The 22830-nt window shown below is 35.0% G+C and overlaps 4 protein-coding genes across 4 annotated transcripts; 1 reads left to right on the forward strand and 3 right to left on the reverse strand.

Annotated features, from left to right (window-relative positions):
* The first annotated feature begins 5 nt into the window (after positions 1-5).
* On the forward strand, positions 6-3696 carry LOC108204223 (uncharacterized). The gene is made up of 9 exons (XM_017373553.2): positions 6-204; positions 276-360; positions 470-549; positions 1007-1109; positions 1214-1370; positions 1981-2109; positions 2354-2440; positions 2640-2684; positions 3270-3696. Exons 1-9 carry the CDS (start codon positions 129-131, stop codon positions 3441-3443), a joined length of 936 nt encoding a protein of 311 aa, XP_017229042.1. The 5' UTR covers positions 6-128; the 3' UTR covers positions 3444-3696.
* A 546-nt stretch (positions 3697-4242) lies between these two features.
* Positions 4243-6816, reverse strand: LOC108219288 (rhodanese-like domain-containing protein 4A, chloroplastic). The gene is made up of 4 exons (XM_017392687.2): positions 6039-6816; positions 5862-5964; positions 5154-5387; positions 4243-4613 (listed from the first exon to the last, which is right to left on the reverse strand). Exons 1-4 carry the CDS (start codon positions 6731-6733, stop codon positions 4560-4562), a joined length of 1086 nt encoding a protein of 361 aa, XP_017248176.1. The 5' UTR covers positions 6734-6816; the 3' UTR covers positions 4243-4559.
* Positions 6817-7038: 222 nt separating this feature from the next.
* Positions 7039-11098, reverse strand: LOC108219362 (TPR repeat-containing protein ZIP4). The gene is made up of 5 exons (XM_064086215.1): positions 9722-11098; positions 8841-9030; positions 8700-8732; positions 7971-8591; positions 7039-7812 (listed from the first exon to the last, which is right to left on the reverse strand). The coding sequence occupies exons 1-5, from the start codon at positions 11011-11013 to the stop codon at positions 7168-7170; spliced, it is 2781 nt and encodes a 926-aa protein (XP_063942285.1). The 5' UTR covers positions 11014-11098; the 3' UTR covers positions 7039-7167.
* Positions 11099-14768: 3670 nt separating this feature from the next.
* LOC108204933 (FRIGIDA-like protein 3) lies at positions 14769-20596 on the reverse strand. The gene is made up of 4 exons (XM_017374629.2): positions 20460-20596; positions 16824-17882; positions 16151-16323; positions 14769-15386 (listed from the first exon to the last, which is right to left on the reverse strand). Exons 2-4 carry the CDS (start codon positions 17869-17871, stop codon positions 14970-14972), a joined length of 1638 nt encoding a protein of 545 aa, XP_017230118.1. The 5' UTR covers positions 17872-17882; positions 20460-20596; the 3' UTR covers positions 14769-14969.
* Between the last annotated feature and the right edge of the window lie 2234 nt (positions 20597-22830).

The raw sequence follows: 22830 nt of genomic DNA on the forward strand, positions 1-22830 counted from the left end.
TTTGGGCCTGCTGATAAATGGGCTGAAAACAAATTATACCCCGAATCCAACCCAAGTCGCCTCTGCTGTGGTGGCGTTGGGATAAAAAAAAGGCGGTGGCGCTGTCTGAAAGTGTTGGTGGTTGATTAATGATGGCAGCACTGCAGAATTTGAAGCTCCTTCATCTGTCACGCTTCACTGCTCCACCCTATTCCAATCTCTCTGGTAAATTAAATTTGTTTTACATATCAAGTTGTTATTGAATTAACTAATTCAGTTACAATATTTTTGTTCAGTTAAGTGGGTAAAGATGCTGCCGCATTATCCCATTAGGAGCTTTGCTACTGTTAGTTCTTCAAAGCTTAAACCACGCAACAACAAGTGTGTGCCCCTCTCTCTCTCTCTCTCTCTCTCTCTCTCTCTCTCCCGCTCTCTCTCTGAATTATCGTCGCTATGTTATTGCAATTTCTTCGACTCCATCTTTTATCAGGAGGAGGAGACTGGATGATGTATGTCTCGAAAGGTTTCAGCAATACAGCAGAACCTATGTACAGTCATGGATCCTGCAAGGTACTTGATCTCTCTCACCCTGCAATTTTTTGCTTTTTTTATGTTAAGGGCATAAATGTTGCAGTGGAGTTTCTCATCCCTAATATTACTAAAATGGATAATGTTGTATTCAGATTTGCAATAACAGTGACATGCTAGTTATTACTTGTCAGACAATTAGATTAAACTTTTTTCGCCATTTGATTGTTCATCTATTGTTGGGATTCCTTGTAAATTTTAATCCTCTGTCTATTTGATATATCTAATTAGGTAATCATTGTTTTTTTAACACATACATTAATACATATACCAAGTTTTTAATGTTGCATTAGAAAATGCTCCCCCTTTTAACCCTATCTTGTTGGTTTTAAACATAATATAGACACGTATCTACTATACACTTATGAAGACACCTGATTGAATTACACTGCCGCGTCTAAAATTTGTGTGCATGCATCTGATGACTCTGTCTCTTTAGGCAAAGTCATTGTTGATGGTAAGGTGATATATAAAGCTGGAACTCCTGTATCTGATAAATCTGTCGTGGAGATCAAAGCTGAAATTCCAAAATATGTATGTAGGTGATGATTCTTTGCAAAATTCTTTTATCCTCATTATATTTTCATTTCCACAACTATGTTAGAGCAGGCATTTTGTTTAATTTTATACAAGTTTGCATCTCCAGGGCAGGACATAAATTGGAGGCTGCCATTGAGCAACTTGGTATTGATGTAGCTGGAAAAGTAGCTCTTGATTCAGGTTTATCAACTGGAGGATTTACTGATTGTTTACTTCAGTATGGTGCTTCTTTTGTTTATGGAGTAGATGTGGGATATGGACAGGTAAGAGAACTCAATGGGTAGTACATATAATGTACAGTGAGTATAGTGTACACCCTCCACTTTCTTAATGTATTATTGTGGTTTCCTTGAAACAAAAAAAAAAACACTTCAAGTCTTAAATTCAATGACCGATTTCATTTACTAAATTTTGACAAGCCTCATCGAATCTAGAATGAGGGGGTATAAATTTGTGAGTTGATACTGGTCATGGTCAAACCCTGTATATGGAAAACAAAGGAGCACCTACAGAGTCAAACTAGCAGTATTATAAAGTACCGAAGAAGACAACCTTCTAGCTCATAACCTAAAACTGATAGTCATCCAAGGCTTTTCCTTATTCTGTAATAAAGCTCGAGAAGGATATTATATTTTGGAAACCTCATCAGTGCAATGAGCTCTACCTTGAACTTGTAATAACCTTGAAAAAAGATATGATATTTCTTTCATGTTCAGAAATTTAAAATGACTGATGAAGATTAGAAATACCAAAGCTTGAACTGTATCTTATTTGGTTGGCAATGTGTTTCTCGACCTTTTCTACTGTTGAACATTCTGCATGACAGAAAGTTGTGCTATTTGTCTATGGTAATGAATGCCAATCACATTTCAGGTGGCAGAAAAAATCCGCTGTGATGAGCGTGTATCTGTAATAGATCGGACAAACTTGAGATATCTTTCTGAACTTCCTCAAAAAGTCGATTTGGTGACGCTGGATCTTTCATTCATATCCTTACTTCTGGTAAACTTTTCATTTGCGACTTTAAGCTTACCTTTGTCTTCTTGCAATACTCATTTTATAAGTTTTGTGGACTATCCTTGTGCCTTTAGCCAATGGATCACCAAAGTAGACACTAAATTTTAGCAACTAATAACTCATGCTGCTTTGAGATTTATATAATCGAGGTCAGCTTCTTGATTATAGTTTTATCCACTGAAGCTTAACCATGGTTCCTGTTTTGCATCATTTCCCCAACTATATGCAGGTCATGCCGGCTGTGGTCAATTTAATGAAAGAAGATGCTGTATTGGTTACTCTAATAAAACCTCAGTTTGAGGCTCGCAGATCACAAGTATGGAATCAATGCCTTTCTCATTTTCTCATGCCTTTCAATTATGTGTCCTTCAATTTCTATCAATTATAAAATGTCTCTGAATTAAAAATTTAACTCTGTTACTGCACAGAAGGATCTGCAAGGTTGCAATATAAAATTAGTATAATTTATGTTTCTTGTGAAGTAACTCTCGGGCGGAATATAAATTTTGTTACAGGTTGGAGGCGGCGGAATCGTGCGAGATCCTTTAGTTCATAAAGAGGTAGCTACTCAGATTTGGTGTTAACCCCATTGACATAGCATTCAAAGACACCTTTTCTCGAAAACATGCACAACTGAACTGCAGCTCTCTATCATATTTACAGTCTGTTATAACAATTCTAAGTAGAGTGCCTTTGTCCTGCTATACCTGTTGTAAGAAATTTTGGCTTTTAATAAATTTGGTATTAAAGGTCATTAGTTTTATAGCTTGGGTCAATACATTTTTGAACTAAACTGACGCTTGTTAATATATCTGAAGATCAGAGTTACCTTGTTGCATGTACAGTATTAGACAAGCAGGGAATGACGGAGATTTTTTACATTTTAGTTATAATATTAATATGTGTATATATATTACAATAGTTAATATTTTTAAAACATTGATTATTATTTATATACATGTCAATTTATTGTGAAGTTGATCACTCTTATCAAATACATATGTTATATATCTTATGTTTTGTTTCTTTTGGCAATAAAAAATTGATTTTTATACTTTGTTTTACAATCTCAGTTATTACCATGTCATTCCTTCAACCAAACTGGGCATATAAAGTTTTAATAAATTAGTCTTGGACATGTGCAGGTGCGTGAGAAGATAATTAGTGGTGTAGAAAATTTTGGCTTTCAATGTAACGGCTGGATTGAATCTCCTCTGAAGGGAGCTGAAGGTAATGTAGAGTTTTTGGCCTGCTATAGTAGAATCGCTGTGGAGGGTGCTGATCTCTCGCGTGCAGAAGACGGTACGACTGCGAAGTGAGAACAAATTCATTTAGAACAGCTGGTCCCATCACACACAAGCAAAGCCCGGAAATGAAGTAGGTTGAAAGCATTTGAATTTTGTAAAAATTGCATTAAGCTATATACTATGTCTGCCTTGTAAAAGATTCTAATGTTACCAATTGCTTTTTTAGATGCAGCGCATCACTAAAGCCCTATTGTAGTCCGATGTTAATATTAGAATAGAGGTAACTGTTGCAATATAAAATCAAAAAGTATATTTTATTGGTAAATAGATTTCATGATCTGATGCATGATTTTCAAATAGAATTAAAATAGATGAAAAATTAACTAAATGTAGAACGAATAATAAATTGATGTAGAATGAATGATGAACACAAGTAAAAAAAACCTAAATCAAATTTGTTTGATATTAATTTCTCGATTGCATGTCAATTGTCACATGACAATTGTAGTCAAATCTATACTTGATTATTATTTATCTTTTTAGCATTGTATTGAAGTGTCGTATTTTATATAACATTGCATTTGGAGGTTTTTGTTCTATAATCTTAACTGCTTTCAAGTGACTTCGTTTACCACTTCAAAACGACCGTGAGCTACACATTCTTTTGCTAAATAAAAAGAGCAAGACCCAAAACCTTCTTGTGTATTTACCCCTTCACTGATTATTGAAAGGATTTTTTTTCATATTATATCTGCTCAGGTTTTAGTAAATTTCTGCGCACAACCCATTTACGAAACCGATTTTTACTATATATGTTCCGATTGAGATCTGAACTGGGTTAAATATAAATTAAACTGAAATTTTATATTCATAGAATAAAAATATCGAGTAGATTTGATTTCTGATAAATTTATGTGTACAAAAACTCGCTGCATCCTGGAACAAATTTGAATAGGCTGCAAATGAAATCCAATCCTGGAAAATAGGATGATAATACAACAAAAGCTAAGGAAAATAGGATGATAATACAACAAAAAACTAAGGAAAATTGAAAACATATGTGAAGAACAAATTATGACTATCATGCCGAAAGAGACACTTTATCCGATAATGTGTTGCTACGTTCCATGGTAGCTAGAAGAGATCCAAGCAACAGCAGGAGTCAAATTAAATCTGAAGGACTTGGTATCAGCTTTTTGGCTTCGATGGAGTTGGAGAAGATGGTGGTTTCAGATCTGGGTACTACATCCATGATCCATGTAAATGAGGTCAGTATTATAATTAAAGAAAGTAATGAAAGACTGAATGCATAGTCCACAGAAAGATAAATCCTCCTACAGCACCGGACAAGTTTACTAAAACGATCAGTTAGAAGTCATATAATGAAAATTCAGAATTCTTAGAAGGAGATAAATCCTGTCGGCAATATATATAGCACAGAATGCAGTGTAATTAATGTGGTAATGGAACCCCTGAACTGTGACCATGCTGAGATTCTAATCATTAAAAGGATACTGAAAAGAAAGCTTCATCTGGAATTTAGTTTATCATAGTAACAAGATACAAGATGATTTAACTAATCTCACATCTGACTTGAACTTAACAATGTGTTTTTGTATATGAGGGTGGACTAAAACAGATTTCCCTTGTAAAGGAAAGCATTTGTTAATGTCACATGCAATTGAACAGAGTTGCTAAGTTTTTGGTGTGCATAAAATATGATTAAGCACGATGTGCAAAGATTATTGTATAAGCATCAATACGGTCCATTATGTTCCATACCTTAGGATAAGGAGATAAAGATCTTGCACTAATTTTTGTTTCTGCAGTGGGTTCAGTCTTGCTTACATATCCATTAGTCATCTGGGCGCTGCTACTCGCAGAGGAAGACTGATCTGCATTTTCACTTAGTTGATTAATTCCTTGGCCGTGAACCAATTCAGTCTGTGGCAACTTTTTTCCCTTTTTCTTCGGGAAAATGTGCACAGATGGAGGGAGAAGTGTCCCTTGTATTGACTGCAACAGAAGTAAATATCAGCTGCAATAATAGTTTACACCGTTTTCATGGAAGTAAATTAACAATTTGGGACTGAGATATGTAACTTAATGATAATACAACATATTTAGAGAGCCATCACATATATCTAAAGACTAAACTTCACTTATAAACAAAAGCTCATAATCCTTTTCTCTGTTATGACCGAAAAACTCATTATCCAACTTTGGTTTCCCTTGTTGATTTAACGTTTGAATATTTACTGCATACGGACTCAATGACAATCATCGGAGTACCAACATCAACCTAATGGCAACATCCACCATACACAGGAGGTGTTCTATTGCTCAGTAGGTGCACCGTGCACCTATAATGACACTTCTCTATAACAAGCTAATCAATTGACAATCAACAAATATAATGCCATCTGAGCTATGCTAAAGAACTAGAAACAATGAAGGCACGTATAACTACAGCAGAGAGACGAAGAATACCAGCCACCCATTCTTCCCTTTAACGCCACCCCGAATTGCATAGGCCTCTCTGAAACCTTTCTTGAACAACAACTCAGCAACTTTCAAGGAGTTATCATCAAAACTACCTTCCACCCAAAACAAGTTAATCAGCAATAGTTTGATCATATCAAAATCGACTCGAATCATCAAACTTACCTGTCGAGAATGCAAATTGTGGTATTTGCTGGATCCCCAAAGCAGTCCAGCACTTTCTTCACAAACCCATCTTCATCCTTTTCAATATACTCAACCTGGCACACATTCTTATTCAAAATTTTCAAAATGGGAGAAGACAAAGTCCTCAAGGATTTTTGATCCCTAATATCTAAAAGCTGAACACTTGGGTCATCACGAAGCTTGCGAAAAGCATTGATAGCAGAGATAAATTTGAACTTCTGCAAGTAATCTTCGGTGAGCGGGATAACAACAAGCCAAATGAAAGTAACTCCGGCAACAAAGAAAGGGTATCGATTAAAAAAGTCATCAATGGAGACCAAGATAGCCTCTATGTTAATCTTGTTGGAGACTTGCTCAGCTGGCAATGTTGTGTCAGAAGCAGAGCTAGAAAGAGGTAGAGAGAAAGCTAGAGAAAGGAATGAGACATGGGTGTTGACAAAGATTTGCAGTGGGTTGTTCTTGATTGGTAGATTTGTTCTGGGAACTTGGTGAAATGTTTGAGCTTTGAGTGTGATTTTTTTCTTGGCTATGGAAGAAGAAATGGGATTGAAATTGGAGGTGGAAAAGTTGTAATTTGAGAAAAGAAGAAGAGAATTGTGGGTTTTAAAGTGATTCCGGAATGGCGGAGAAGATGATGATGATGAGAGGCATGCGGAGAAAGAAGAAGACTCCATTCCCTAAGACCCCAAGATAGCTGGTCTGGGTTTTGGTAACCAGAAACAAACGATAAGATATTCATTCAGTCTAGAAGTCTATCCCATCCCCTTTTTTCATTTTTAACTGCTTTTACTTTCTTCCGTTTTCTTTTCTTTTTAATTTTAGTTACTCGGTCTAACTTCAAACTTATATCACATACTACTTACAATTGACATAGGAGTTCAAATTACTGTGTCAATTTCGTCCTCATCAACTATAAATCTATAATCGTTACTACTATAATTTCATAAGCTTCAACGCTCTGAAATCATATGCTAACTGCTAAGTATCAAATGACCTTGCCTAGTAGAAAATACTATACTGCAGGTCTCTTTGGAATAATATCCAGACATGTGCAAGGCGGTTTTATCATTATACTATTACAGTATAAGAACTATTCGTCGAAGAAATTTTAATTGGAGTTTGTGGCCTTGCATTTATCCTTGAAACTAGCAATGAAATCTTCCATGCATGATTGATAAGTTTGCATTCCTTGAACCTTCCCTGCCAATTCCCACCCCATATTCATCCACTTCATTGCTGCACTAGAAGGCCCCATTCTTACTGCTAGAGCTGCCCTGTTCCATGCTGTCATTGCAAGCCATTTACCCTCTTCAATAGGGTACTCACCTTCCTTCAGTCCCACCATTATCCGGTATGCTTGTCTATACATGCCATAGACTTCATCATCATCGGTATCAGCCTTGTAAACACCACTAAGGCTAATTAGTTTCCTCATTATCTGAGCCACGGATCCATAATCTGGTGATTGGGAGTCCAGTAAGCTTGAGAGACATGTATTTAGAGCGTAGGTGGCTACTTCAAGATTGGACCGGGGGCCATCTGATGAAATCAGGCCAATTTGAAGTAGATACTTTGGATTACAAGACTTTGAGCTGGCGAAGCTTTTTATCAGGCGAAGTAGTTGGGGTCCTGTATCACTGAGCCTTGAATAAAGATCACAGGCATCCAATGTGTGTATAAAGAGGAAATATGGTTCAATGTTAGTAGTCTGATCAATGTTTGGTTGGGGACCAGCAGAGCATGACAACAAGATCTGTATACAAACAGAAATACATATCATAATGAATTCACAAAGCTCTTGATAACAAATTTGCAGATCAAAACTACAAGCATCAACATATGTTGGAGAGTTATAAAGAGGAACTTATAATGGTGGCAACAAGCAAAATCAATTTTTTTTTCAGAAGATACCTTTCCAGTCCTGTCTAGTAATTCGATGGCTTGTTTGACTTCACTTTCAAGCAATGTGACGTTCCTCTGCTTTTCATCAGCTATCTTGGCAGTAACAGCCAGTATCAGCGACTTACAGACCATTACATTGTTACCATCCATATCTCCGTCAATCATTGTACCATAAAATTCTGATGCCAACATAAAAAAGTTCCAAGATAATTCATAATTCTTCTCCTTACCAGTTCTCAGCCCAATATTCCATGACTGCACAGCAAACCAGTTCCGCTCCCGTGTCCCAACCTCACCTTTCCCAAAGAAGCTATCAGCTCCAAGCTCAGATAAGCGAGCATGAGCTTGTTTCATGTACTTGAGGACATCGGAATCATGAAGAGGATCTTGACTGATAATTGTGACAAGAGTACGAAGAACGACAACTTCAGTTGTTGGCATAGACTTTCCCGAAGAGTAAAATTTTAGGAGCACAGATAGAGAGGCAACAGCAACAGGAAGTGCATGACAAGCAACTGCTTCATGGGCTGAGAGGGAGAGGAAGTCAGGACTGAAGTCTAGGCAAGCCGGCATCGATTGAACTTGAGTAACAGCCTTATCATGCTCAATCTTTTGTAGGTAGATCTTAAACTGCACATATAAAAAATATTATCAGTTCAGCAAAACCATGATATTGGTAATATAGTTGTACCCGTGATACTTGTTTGCCAAACTAGTTTTGGGGGGCAGAGAGAGAACCTTTAGAAATGCACAGGCTATGTTGGGTTCAAGCTGTGAGATGATTAAAGAACATAAAGTGAGATACAGAACTTATATTAATATATTATAAATATGTAAATTCAGATGTTGAAATTATTCTTAGAAGACTGTATTTTGTACCTTTTCAGCTTCATCAATATACTCCTCTGCTTGTTTTAACTTGGAAAGACCTAGATGACAAAGGCAAAGAACTCTGAAACCCTTCGCTCGAAGAATTCTGTTCTCTGTATTATGAGGGACATAAAGCAGGGACTTTTCAAACATCTCAGCACTGGTCTCGTAATCTTTGAATCTAAAGTGATCTGCAGCACTGCAGAACATAGTAAACTGTTTATGTTGTATACAGAGATGAACCTATAATGTCTTCTGCTCAAATCAGGTTGAACCAAACTTTTGATAAGAATACAGAAGCTATAAACATTATACAACCTTAAATCGAAAGATACATATGCTGCACTACTAAGCTTTTTTTGTATCACTTTGTAAACCTCAGATGTCTATTGCACAAAAATATAACCATATATTAATTTAAACAGCACCCTTTCAGTTTCCAGGTGCTTACACCACAGATAATGTCATCCTATAAATTCCCCAGCATATTTGATGTACAACCATTCCAACAGGCAACAGTCCAAACTAGCAACTATTTAAAAAGATATACCATCTGCATTTTATCTTCTGCCAGTATATTGGACTTGTCTTAACAATGTAATTTCCATTTTAATGGCCTAATCATTATTATTGTGTCAAAATGGATGGTTTTATGCAATCTTATTGAGACCAAACATCTATCTACAGATAAAATTTTAACCTATAATCTGTTTTTATGCAGTCATTAGCCAAAGAGCAAATTTGTGATATACTTTATGTTGCACTATCTATTGACCAAATTATAGTGTTTAAACTTTTAACCTATAAAATTCATAGGCAAAACTACGAGCTAGATGCATAACGATATCCAATAAACCCAATTAAGTTGCTCAGTACCAAAAAAAACTGACCAATTCCAAAGCAAAGAATGCATTACAGTCCGCTCCTTGGCAGCATCTCCAGCAAAGAGAGCAACGACCCTGTCATCGGAGACAAGCTCAGCCACCACCTTCGCTCTCACCTTTGACCCCTCACTGCCAACACCATCACCAAGAACTCTATGAACCACTCTAGTGGCTGCACCTGCACTTACATGACATCTCCCTAAAAGTCCTAAGAAAATTCCCTTCGCTGTCTCGGCTCCTGCTGTTCCAACTGCCTGAAAGTAAAACTCCACAGCTGACACCCAAACAGCTTCTGGAATCCCCTTATTTACCACCATACCTCTCAATTCCTTCTCCGCTTCTTCAAACCTCCCTACCCCCAACCAAGCTTTCATAGCCAAGACACTCAAACTCGGATGATTATCACTATCTCCATCGCCATCTCTCAAAACCCTAACACACTTCAAAACACTCTCAAAATCATCCGTCTGCAAATGTGATGCAGCCATGAATCTCAATGTCTTCGATTTCAATTCCTTCAAACCTAGTGATTCATTAGACCTCTTCACAATCCTCAATCCTTTTTCACACAAATCCAACGCTTCGTTCATGAGTTTCAAAGCATCAGCAACACTAGAAATTTCATTTTTAGCTAGAATCGTCTTTCCAAATATTAAGTACTGATTCGCTAATGCACAATAATTCTCAGCTAATCCAAATAACACGGTTTTCGATCGATTAAGCAACGCAATCGCTATATTGCGATCTGCCACTTCCCAAGCCGTTCGAGACCGTGCAATATTCAAATTCAATAGAAGCTTACGCTCTTCCGGATCAGAAATTGAAGCTATATCAATACTCGAGATAAGATGAGTAGCTTTCTCGAAACAAGAGCTAGCGGGATCAAACTTACGAAGATCATGCCAAATCACGCCAGTTTTGTAGAAGAATGAAGCTGACTTGAACGCCGGAGAAGGAATTTCGGTAACATCGGCGGCGAGAAACAGTAGATCGGCGGATACTTGGCGGAGCTTTGCGTGCTCGTCGTTCAACTTAACGCCTGAAGCGTTGGAGAGATCGACACAGGCGTTCCAGAGGCGATAACTGAGTTTCCATACGTGGAGCTTCAGTGAGTTGGAGAATGGAGAGAGCGATTTGAGCTGAGTGAGGCTGAGTCGGAGATCATCAGAAGAGAGAGTCGCTGGTGGCGATTGAGACTCTAGGAGTTTGATTGACGATTCAATCTGCGATAGGAGATGAGATTGAGGATCGCCGGGGCTTGACCGGATCTCAGGCGACGATATCTCCGCTATTCTCATTGTTACTTTTTTGGTGGGAAATTTGAAATTTTATCAACTTGTGACCGCGGTTGGTTATAATCGTTGGCTAAATTAAACTTGTAAGAGCATCTCCAACCATTGAACGCCCTTAGCTAAAAGGTGAGTTGGCATACTATAAATAAAAAATTTTAGCCAACAGCTCGAAAAACTCATACTCCAACCACACCGAGTTGTTGTCTATAATTTTAGCCAACCTCCTATGGATGGCTAAATTTGTCGAACCTCTACAGGTCTGTAAGAAAATCTGTAGGAAGATTGCACATCATTTATTACCATATTGAACTGATATATTCTATGTTAACAATTTAAAATATTAATAACATACTATTTTTAAATTATAGCCAATCAATATAGTCAGTACCATTGTAGCAAAATGTCTCACAGGTTCAGCAAATTTTACATAATGTCTTACAGATGCAATTTAGCCAACGATTATAGCCAACGTCGACGTTGGCTATAATCGTTGGCTAAATTGCATCTGTAAGACATTATGTAAAATTTGCTGAACCTGTGAGACATTTTGCTACAATGGTACTGACTATATTGATTGGCTATAATTTAAAAATAGTATGTTATTAATATTTTAAATTGTTAACATAGAATATATCAGTTCAATATGGTAATAAATGATGTGCAATCTTCCTACAGATTTTCTTACAGACCTGTAGAGGTTCGACAAATTTAGCCATCCATAGGAGGTTGGCTAAATTTATAGACAACAGCTCATCATGGTTGGAGTTCAGTTTTTGGAGCTGTTGGCTAAATCTTTTTATTTTAAGTATGCCAATTCACCTTTTAGCTAAGGGTTTTTGATGGTTGGAGATGGTCGAACCTCTTCTGTAAGAAAATCTGTAGGAAGATTGTACATCATTTTATTATCATATTAAACTGATATATTCTATTTTAACAATTTAAAATATTAATAACATACTATTTTTAAATTATAGCCAACCAATATAGCCAGTACCATTGAAGCAAAATGTCCTACAGGTTCACCAAATTTTACCTAATGTCTTACAGGTCCAATTTAGCCAACGATTATAGCCAACGCCGTTGGAAATGCTCTAAGACATCAGGTAAAATTTGCTGAAACTGTAAGACATTGTACTTCAATGGTATTTGCTTATATTGGTAGGTTATAATTTAAAAATGGAATGTTATTAATACTCCCTCCATCCCAAAATACTTGTCACATTTCTATTTTTGTTGGTCAAATTGACTAAGTTTTGACCAAAGATGATAAGCTCATTATTTTAAAAAACTGAAAATTACATCTTAAAGTAGATTAAAAGTTATTTCCGGTGACATTTTTCATTTATTTTGTCAATTGATAAAATATTAATAAATTTCAGTCAAACTTTAGTCAATTTGACCGGCACAAAACCAAATGTGACAAGTATTTTGTGACGGAGGGAGTATTTTAGTTTGTTAAAATAGAATATATCAGTTTAATATGGTAATAAATGATGTGCAATCATCATACAGATTTCTTAAAGATCTGTAGAGGTTCGACAAATATAGTCATCCATAGGAGGTTGGCTAAAATTATAGACAACAGGTTCACGTGGTTGGAGTATGATTTTTTCAACAAGTTAGCTAAATTTTTTATATTTGGAATGTCAACTCACTTTTTAGCTATGGGGTTTGTATGGTTGGAGATGCTCTAATTGGGGCTTGGGGGTGCTCCTTCGCAGTCAGAATTTCAGGGACGGATTAATCCGCTTATAATTTATGAGCAGTTGGATGAATATCCATCGACCCAAATTATAATCAATTTTTGTATACGTTGAGCATTTTTTAAGCGCTGAATGGAACTTGTCCAGCGTTTTTTAATCGTTAACCTCGTCCAGTGGTTAAAAAGAGGTGGATGCACTATATTTTTATTATAATCTGAGTCGCTGGATATTCATGCAACGATCCAAAAATCATATGTCCGTTAAGCAAGTCCCTAAAGGTCACTTCAACCCATAACTATTATACAGAGCTTTTCAATCATAACTATTATACAGAGCCTTTCAATCAGTTTTAAGTCGGTTGTTTAAATTGTTTCTAACTCGTTAAAAAATGTCCGCACTTGTATGAAATCAAAAATAAATGAGAAACTGATTTAAATTCAAAATTCTGTTTAAGATATATTTTTATTTAATTTTTTAAAGCCTCTTTTAAAAAAATTAATCATAATTATTTTTATATGAATTGTTACATTTATAATAAATCATAAGGTATTCATAAGTCAAATCAATATACTTATATAAAGGAGAAGCGAGGGGCGTGTAGGTGGCGCCTCTCACATCGCTCCGTTCTATTTTTCTATTTTTCTGGAATTTTCGGATGAAAAATATCAAAAATTAGAACTGCCTTTTTTAGTTTCGGATATATTAGAATTAGAAGTAAGTTTCAGAATCTGATTTTGTTTCAGATTATTTATGGAATATAGCAACTTGAAAGTTTTAATCTGATTTTGTTTCAGATTATTTAATTATGGGAAAGAGTAGCACACAAGTCTCTCTGCACCTATAAATACCCCCTATAGGTTGTCGGGTTTTGGATCATCTAAACACAACTCACTCTCTCTCAATACCACAATCCTAACTCTTTCTGGTGATAGTTCTCTTGCTCGATTTCTAACTCGGTGGTGCCAGGTAGTTATAGACCGCTATGTGGGAGTCGACAAATCCAAATACGGGATAAGAATATAGTCTTGACATGATATTGATGGATGATATCGATAAATTAACTATTAGTGATGTATGTTTGTTGGTTATTCTTTTATAATATTTATTTTGTTCATTGGACATATTTGTTGTTGTTAATTTTTTATATGATTTACATTGTACACGGGAAATATTATTCATGCATTATCTGTTTGCTCCGTTCAAGCAACTTTTAAGTGAAGACTGTCCATGCAATATTAAAAAAATAAAGGTTGTTATAATGGAGGGTAGTTATAGACCGCTATATCACGGATCTAAGTTAGATGTTTTTGTGCACAATCAATCCAAAAAAATCGGAGGAAGGTGATAATGTAAGAACATGATTTCTTTTCAAAAAAAAAAACACAAATAAAATTAAAATTCGTCGTGTTTTAAATTGTTAATCACGTGTAGAAATTTATTTTCATTTTTTCACCATGAATTATAGTTCAATATTACAATTTTATATATTAGTATTGGTATTACATCAAGATTTTTATAATATAAAATTTATTTAATCCTACAAATATTAATTTTTAATCATTAATATATTTTTTATAGACCGCCATAATATTATTGCATTCTACAAATATTAATATTGAATCATTAATATAATTTTTATAGGCCGCCGCAACGCGCGGCTTCTCAACTAGTTTATCTAAATAGACATTCCTAACTCCTAGCTTATCATTAAGAGCCCGTTTGGCTGAATTTATGATGATTTGATAAGCTGAGAGTTCAAGATAAATCGCGGATAAAAAGAAAAAAGAAAGAAAAGATTGATTTGAGGGGGAGGAAAATGACAGTAGACTCCTTTTTGCTCTAAACTCAGAAACATGGAACCATGGAGGATGTTATGTGGCAGATGCTCCGGTTTTGAAAGCATTGTGATTAACCAACGGCTCGCTACATATTAATCATGCTACACTATCTCTTCTTGCTGACTGCTGAGGTTTAGGCACCAGGCATCTGATCAGAGCAATTAGGCTATCCTGGTCCGTCCATGCATACATGATATATAGTACTAACAAATAGCTGGACTAACAAATACAAAAACAGTGCATGTATCAAAAGTTCATAGCATCGTCTTGCACAACAAACTAATAAACAACATTGTTTTTTATGTTTATGATTTTTTTGGTCTTTTTTTTTAGTGCTAAACTGAATTATACAGAAACATCCATAAAGGTTAAGACTAAAAGTTAAACAGGAACTTAATCAGAGGTTTGCAATGTCTACAACCTAGTGAAGATACGGAGCCTGATACTGGTAGCCGTTTGCAAAGTAATTTCCATGAGCAGGTGAAAGGTTGTAGGAAGCAGGACCAAGAACTGACTGAATGTGGTTGTCAGTTGGTCCAGTGTAAGCATATGGTCTATCATACACGTACTGAGGGTACCTATCAGTCATCCTGGGATAGAAATTCCTCTCCGCAGCAACATTAGCTGTTCGTGGCACAGACCCTGTACCATTTGCTCGGGGCCTTTTCGGTTGAGGTTTTGCAACTTCTGTCGCCCTTTTCTTGTCTGCTTTGGCCTTCTCTAGTTGGAGAACCTGCTTCTGGAGAGGGTCTATTGGATACTGCTTTTCAAGCCTGTGATCCTCAATGCACTTGATGACAGCCTTGAGTGCAGCAAGTTCCCTTTCGTTGACCTCAGTCTGAAAGAAAAAATGTTTCCAGTATCATCACAATTACATTATTATCTGCTAGACCCTATAGACAACTCCATTAAGTTAAACATACTAATGCTCCTCAAGGAAGGTGAAATGAGCAACTAAGATCATTGCAAAATGGATAACATGTACAGTACCAAATATTGAACAATATGGGAGAAGTATTTTAGCAATCTTTTAAGAACTAAAACATATTTTAGAGAAAATAAAATTTAGTCATATAAGTGTGCTTGCATTTGAAACTGAAAACTTATATTAAGCTTTTTCTCAGGTGACAAAGTGCTCAGGCTGTAGCATAAAAGCAAAAATCTTTTAGCCCTAATTAAAAGGTCTACACAAGCACAACTTTTCCATTTCCTTTCACTATTCTATGGTGACAAAGTTCTCTGTCTTGGTATAAGCTCAAAAAAAGCAATTTAAGTAGGACAACACAGGGCCCAAGTGAGAGCGGATGATGTAGGCCTGCTGCCAAAGCTTTGAAACAATAATCATAGGTATGTACAAAATATACCGAATACAAAATATACTAAGATAGCTGGTGTAACTTAAGAAGTTCAAATAGTGATAAATATTGGTGAGACAGAGCCTCCACCATTCAAGCGATATATAGACATGTCCTAGAAAATGTAAAATAGGATGTATCCTTAAAATCGGGAATCCTAATCACATAGATAAACTCAATTACTCAAACAAAAACAGGGTCTGAAAGAGAAATACAAGTAAATGGTAAAGAAGATTAGTCTCAGAACCTGTACAGTAGGCGAGGCGTTTGCAGATTTCGATGGTGAAGTTGTTTGTTTTGCTTCTGTCAAGTAGGATTCAAGTAATGAGACTGGAGAGTACTTCTCTGTAAGCTCAAAAGAAAAAGCTAGGTTAACTGCATCAATCTGTCTTCCATTACTGACCAAGACATCAATTACTCCTGAGAATTTTAGAAATGCAGACAATGCTTGTCAGTCTTGACAAGGGATACGATAAACATCAAAAGCATAAGAACTTTGAGGTTCATATATTTTACTATAACACGAAAAAAGCTAAAGCACAGAGGATCTACAAAAAAAACTTAACAGAACTGTCAAAGAATACTAGGGAAAGCACATAACAAAAATCTCTAGTTCTAAATGTTTTCTTGTGTTGACACTGTGTAATGTTCATACTGCGGTACTAAAGGGTCTATCTAGAGTAATCAGAAGATTATGGCATCATAGAGAAACAGGTGCAGTGAATTGCAAAGTTGAGGGGTGAGACATAAGAGCTTATGCAATCCTTTAAACGACATGGTTCAAAGGCTTTTTAAGATCACCCCTCTTTAGAAGAAAGAACTTCACAGTGCATTGACATTTTAATTTCTCCTGATAAATGATATAACAGACATTATTATGGAAGCTCAGAAGAGTGGAAAGTGTGCATTGAAAGAGCTACCCGGCATTCTCTCGGACAACCCAAGGGAGCGGCACAAGTCAGCAGTCTGCTGACGACGAGAAACCATTGGTATCATCTTAGATAAAACTTCCTGATCATAATCAGAGCTAATACCAAATGTAGCAATAAGCTGAAGGAATGCATGAGCCTCCAACGAGTTTCCGTTGCTGGCATCCAAGTCAAGGTCGACCAACTTCGGTTGCCATTCTTCAGCAATAGCCTTGGCTCTTTCTTTTACATCAGAGATTACATAAGAAAAGGAGCCCATGTCAAGAGTTGCCAATAGAAGGCGAAGGCACTCCATCAACATTATACAAGTTCGACGTAAACCTAGAAGATATGAATCCTTCTTCCCATCCAACTGGGCCCCTTGTATGCTGTAAAATCCCTGGAGTGAGTCCAGCACCAAATTAGCTGGGTCAGCAGAAGCGCTCAATGCAATCGGAATCTCCTCTTTAATGGCAGCCAGGTTCTTACGGTTTTCTGATATGAACTTGTGGAGTCCTTCAGAATCATTTGCTTGACACAAGCGCACAAGCTGTGGATATGATTGCCCCTCCACATTTACATTCTGTGTGAACTTTTTCATACTTTTTGAGTTATCTTGAGAAGCCATGATATCAGGTGGTTTCTCTTCTACCAACAGAATACCACATTGATTCTTAGTTGTCACAAAAGTAGGCTCTATGCATGGCTTTTTATGCTTTGCTGTAGTTTTAGAAGAGATAGCATACACCGCAGCATCTCTTTTTTCTTGAAGCCTGTTCAGTGAAGCTTGTTCCTTGGCTATGATATCTGCTTCACGCTTGACCAATGTTTCTCGTGCTCTCAGCGTTTTGTTTTTATACTCTTGTTCTTGGCCTTCCAGATCATTAAAACGCCTCTTTAAGGACTTCTCTAGCCCATGAAAGTGTTCTTCCAGTTGTTGCCATTTCATGTTAAGTGTAACCGCTCGGTGACTTTCAAGCTCTGCAAATGCTTTCTGAAGTTGTTGTATCTTAGTAGTAGTTGACTCGATTAGAGTAGCAACTGAACGTGTCTCTTCCATGACTGGATATCCTGAAGTAATCAATATAGTTAAATTACAAAAGCAGTGCAAGCAATATACTGTTGGAAATAACCTCTTTTTATTTTTGTTTTTAGTTAATTATCAGAGTGGTCAAATATTCCACTTAAATATCTCAGCCTCTCAGGTATGTCACACAATTCACGAATTACTGTATATAGGAAAACAAAATTTCCTTGAAAAGCAGAAGAGAAAAAGATAAGTTTGGCTTGGCTTAAAAGAAGTACTTATTGCTTACAAGTGAGAAGTTACTTATAATTGAAAAGTAACTTTTTAATATATGTGTTTGGATAAATTTTTTAGTAGTTACAACTTATTGGGTATAAAAATTATTATTATAATAATAAAATATAATAAATTATCTTTTGAAGTGGTCGTATACATTTTTGTAAAATCAAATTTCAAAAATAAAAATAAGTCGCTAAAGAAGCTAAGATTTTTAACTTATCAAATTCAGGCTTATAAGTCAGAAGTTTAATTGTAACTTCTTTATACAAACGGTACGAATAAGCTACTTCTGACTTGTAAGCCCGGAAGCTGGGAAAAGAAGCTTAGCCGAACAAGGTAGTTAACGGTTAAAATTATTGAATGTGGCTGTTGTGTGGGTTTAATATAGAAACTAAAAGGAAGAAACTGAAAACATTTCATCGCCTTCTTTCTCTTTCTACACATGTTCTCCCTCCTAAAAACCGATAATAACAACACACACCCCGATCTAATACAATAAATGACCCCAACACCAACTGTGAGAACTAAAATGACTACTTGAGTATATACTGTAGTATCAATACTACTACAAATTAGTAAAGTAGATCTATTACAATGTACCAAAAGGTTAATTCACGAGTGTCAAGATATAGCTCCTGACAACTAATTGGACCAAGATATTTATCTTCATAGGTATGAGTGTCCATCGTATGACATGGAAAAAAGCCTTAAAAGTGTCTCAAATCAAGATCAAACCTTAACCCCATCCTTGCAAGATAATAATCCATACAAACATTCCGCCCCTCCCCCCAAAAGAGAATCATGAATAAACTAGTATTCTCAAGGTGTGTGTGAAAACTGCAATTGAGCTTCTGAGTTTGTTCTGAATAAGTGTGATTCATATTTATTGAGCATACCAATCAGAAGTCACATCAAGATCAAGAACACAATCAAGTCAACAGAATTAGTTCGTTAAGAAGTTACTTAGTCAATAAGGGTAGTCTAGGGAAAGTTAGTTACATGTATGTATAGATCGTAGATACAATTTGTGTGCATTAGACTATATATACTCTTTGTATCCATTTTAGTAAGATTCTGGTAAGTTCAATAAGAAATGTATAGTTTTCTCTCTCTGTTCTTTACAATTATGCAATATCATAGTGCTTGGAGGTTGTTTGATTATTATTTCTTCATTTAGATATGAGAATATTGTTTTTGCATTATATTGGCTAGTGTAAATACAAAGAGGGTTCATAGTGATCTAAATTTACAAAAGGATATTACAATTTCATTAATTTGGCTACCAGATGGATTGGTGGTAATACTGTAACCACAATAAATGAATTGCACATAGAACTGCTTTAGTTACACTGTTAACTTAGTTTAATTATGTGATAAAAGACAACATTTTGAAAGGAAAAGGGCACCAAAGCCTTTCGGTTAAAACGACCACATTTTGTCAAGGGAGACACATGAGATCTTGACATCTTGTGCTTAATGGCATGACATGTTAGGCGAACAGGAGAGTGACACGTGGTATCAAGGAGAGAAAAATAGAGCATGAGGAAAGAAGAGTAGCCAGGCTACATGAGGTGTTCTTGTTCCTTATCCTCATCATCTCTGTATAAGCTCGGCACTAGGGTTCTGTGAATTTCATGAGTATTTCTTTCGGTTCAAAAGTTAAAATTATTATATAATCAGTTCTACTTTCATTCAATTGCCTTGTTGGTAACAAAGACCTGGGTATCAACTTGTGTATTGAAGGAAGATAAAGTAGATGACACTGTATTTTCTCCTTCTATTGTTTTTATTCAAAGCCATGTCATTCCAATGTCAATTTATTCTTCCATCTGGTGGAATGCTTATTTGTTGTTGTTGTTTTTGCATACGTTGAGTCAGATTAGGCTTGTGTGACATACTTGAGATATATTGGAGAAAAATAGTGAACGCCATGGTAATTAGGCTACATTCATACAAAGTTGTGATATGGAAAACCAAAATGATTTAATGTTATTTCCACATTTGGGAGCCGGCCCTGTTAAATGAGCTTGCATCTAGGTAAGGAATAATCTTGTGCAAGTATATAAAATCCCAACTGAAACCTTGATAATCTGAACAAAATGTCCCTTAAAAAGTGAATTGCAGGGGTTAATTAAGCTTTTGGTGAGATAGATTAATTAAAAATAGGGCTACATGCCATAAGATTAACGCCTAGATCAACAGACAAACATAAGGATTAATATGTATAAGTGATAATGGAAATAAGAGAAGCAAAGGTCAAACACAGTACAAGGTGCGGTGCGATATATAAATGCCTAATTTGAGATAATCACAACAAGTGATGGAAAACGAGAATCAATTACCGGATCGGAATCGGAAGAAGACAGTGTTGAGTGGCCGTCGGCGAAATCAGCCGGAGAGTCGAAGCATTAGATGGTTGTTGTGGGAGTAATAAATTAATAAAAGAGGAAAGTGTAGTACAGTAGTATGTATAACTACATGTATACACGGGGGGAATAGGGATTGCAACGGGTTGGATCGGTTCGGATATTTGAGATATCCAAATCCAAATTATTTTTAAAATCCAAATCCAAATCCAAATCCAATCGGGTTTCACATATCAAATCCAAATCCAAATCCACGGGTTTCGGATCGGGTTCGGGTTTGTTCGGGTTTATCCAAAACCTGAATTCCGAAATTTATATATATAGTATTGTAAAAATATTATTTTTGATTTTTTCGCCCTTAAATTTCATTATATTTAAAACTAAACTACTTTAATAATAAAGTATTACATATTAATAAAATCTTGAACCATATTTAATAATTTCTAAACACAAATCTTCACTATATGGAGTATGAAATTTTAAAGTAACTCATTAGTTAAACAAAAAAACTCGCTATAACCCAAAAATATACACATTCACACTCTACCTATATATATATAAACAAAATTTAGTAGATTTAAAATTGAAAAAAAATATATTAGTATACATATATATATACTTATACATATATATTTGGATTTTTTTTCGGGTTTCGGGTTTGGATCGGGTTCGGATTTCGGGTCGGGTTTCGATACGGAATACCTAGTATCCAAATCCAAATCCAAACTCGTTCGGGTCTAATAATCAAATCCAAATCCAAAATATCAGGTTCGGTAAGATCCATTCGGGTCGAAACGGTCGGGTAAATATTCGGATCGGTTTTTTCTGCCATCCCTACACGGGAAGATATCAAAAGCATCATTCACTTATTTAAAACGAATTTTCTGTAGTGTGCCCAAGAGCACACAATAATCACTAACTCCAATGAAAATACTAGTTTTTGATTGGTGGATGGATAATTAATGTAAATGGCCCCCTGCATTCACATCAATTCCACCAATCAAAACAAGTGGTGCTTATTGTGTGCCCTTGGCACACATTAGAAAGACCGTATTTAAAATGTCTCAAAATTATTATTAAACAGAAATTTGGCTTAAATGGGTCACTCATCGAAATTCTGAAAGTATTATATATTGAGTTCATCTAAATGTAATATTCTAAATTCTAATATTTTAGATAATATTTTTAAATTTTTAAAAATTTATCTACTATTTATTTTAATTTTTTGATTGTTTTATTTGATTTAGATAAAAATCAGAGAGTAATCCCTATTTTAAAAATCAAATAGTAATCCCTAATTTTTGACGTGTATGATAATATAAAATAATGAGTCACAATGAGTCCTATTGATTTAGAGAAGCTACTCTTAGTTTCAACTCCAATAGTAATCTCTATTTTTTGTTCCTTGTTATTATCTTAATAATAATTTTGAGGGAAAAAATGTGGAAAAGGAGAAAAAAGTCAAAGAAAAAATGAGGGATATGAATTTTTTATTCATAAATATTGAATAAATAATGTTTAGTGGTTACCTAAAAATAGGTAATGGCTAGTAAATTTGAGGATGTGCTAGTGATTTAGGTAATCATTGGGATAACTAGGGAATTATGCCTGCGCTTCGCGTGCGGGTAAATTATTAAAATTTTCATTAAAATAAGGTGGGAAAATAAATTAAACAAATATTAACATTAGATTTTTAATATTTATTTAGCATATTATGTATATTTACAGGTACTGCATCATCAAAAAATTAATTATTTGGGATATATGGTATTCACCGTTAAAAATTGAGATTTATGCTAACAAAATATAGTGAAAGTGATATTTGTATATGAATTATACTTATTAATTTGTTAATTTTTATATATTACAGCATTTTTTTTAAATTTCTAAATTCCCGGTTATCAAATGTTAAGTTTTTTTTGAAATGTTAAGTTATATCTGCATAAAATTTTAAATTTAATTGTAACATAAGTGAGAATTTTATTTTAAGAATCTTGTTAAATATGATAGCTAAAATTCTATGTTGATTCTAACAGTTATATCTTAAAATTTAACAATATTATCTTATAATTCTTAATTTTCATATAATTGTTGATTTCTATAATTAAACTAAATTTCAAAGTAAGTAAAATTTTGGAATTCAACCACTCATATAACACGATTATATGAAAATTGAAATTTAATGCTAACAAAATATTGGTCGGAACAATCTTAATTTTCTATTACCTTTTAATAAAAATGTAATATTAGATTTTGGTATTAAATAATATTTTTGATATAGTATTTTTATTTTTGATATAATTAGAAATATAATAAAATATTTAAGGGAATGATATTAGTAATTGGA

This window comes from Daucus carota, chromosome 1, assembly GCF_001625215.2.
Source record: "Daucus carota subsp. sativus chromosome 1, DH1 v3.0, whole genome shotgun sequence".
In the NCBI taxonomy this organism is placed as follows: Eukaryota; Viridiplantae; Streptophyta; class Magnoliopsida; order Apiales; family Apiaceae; genus Daucus; species Daucus carota.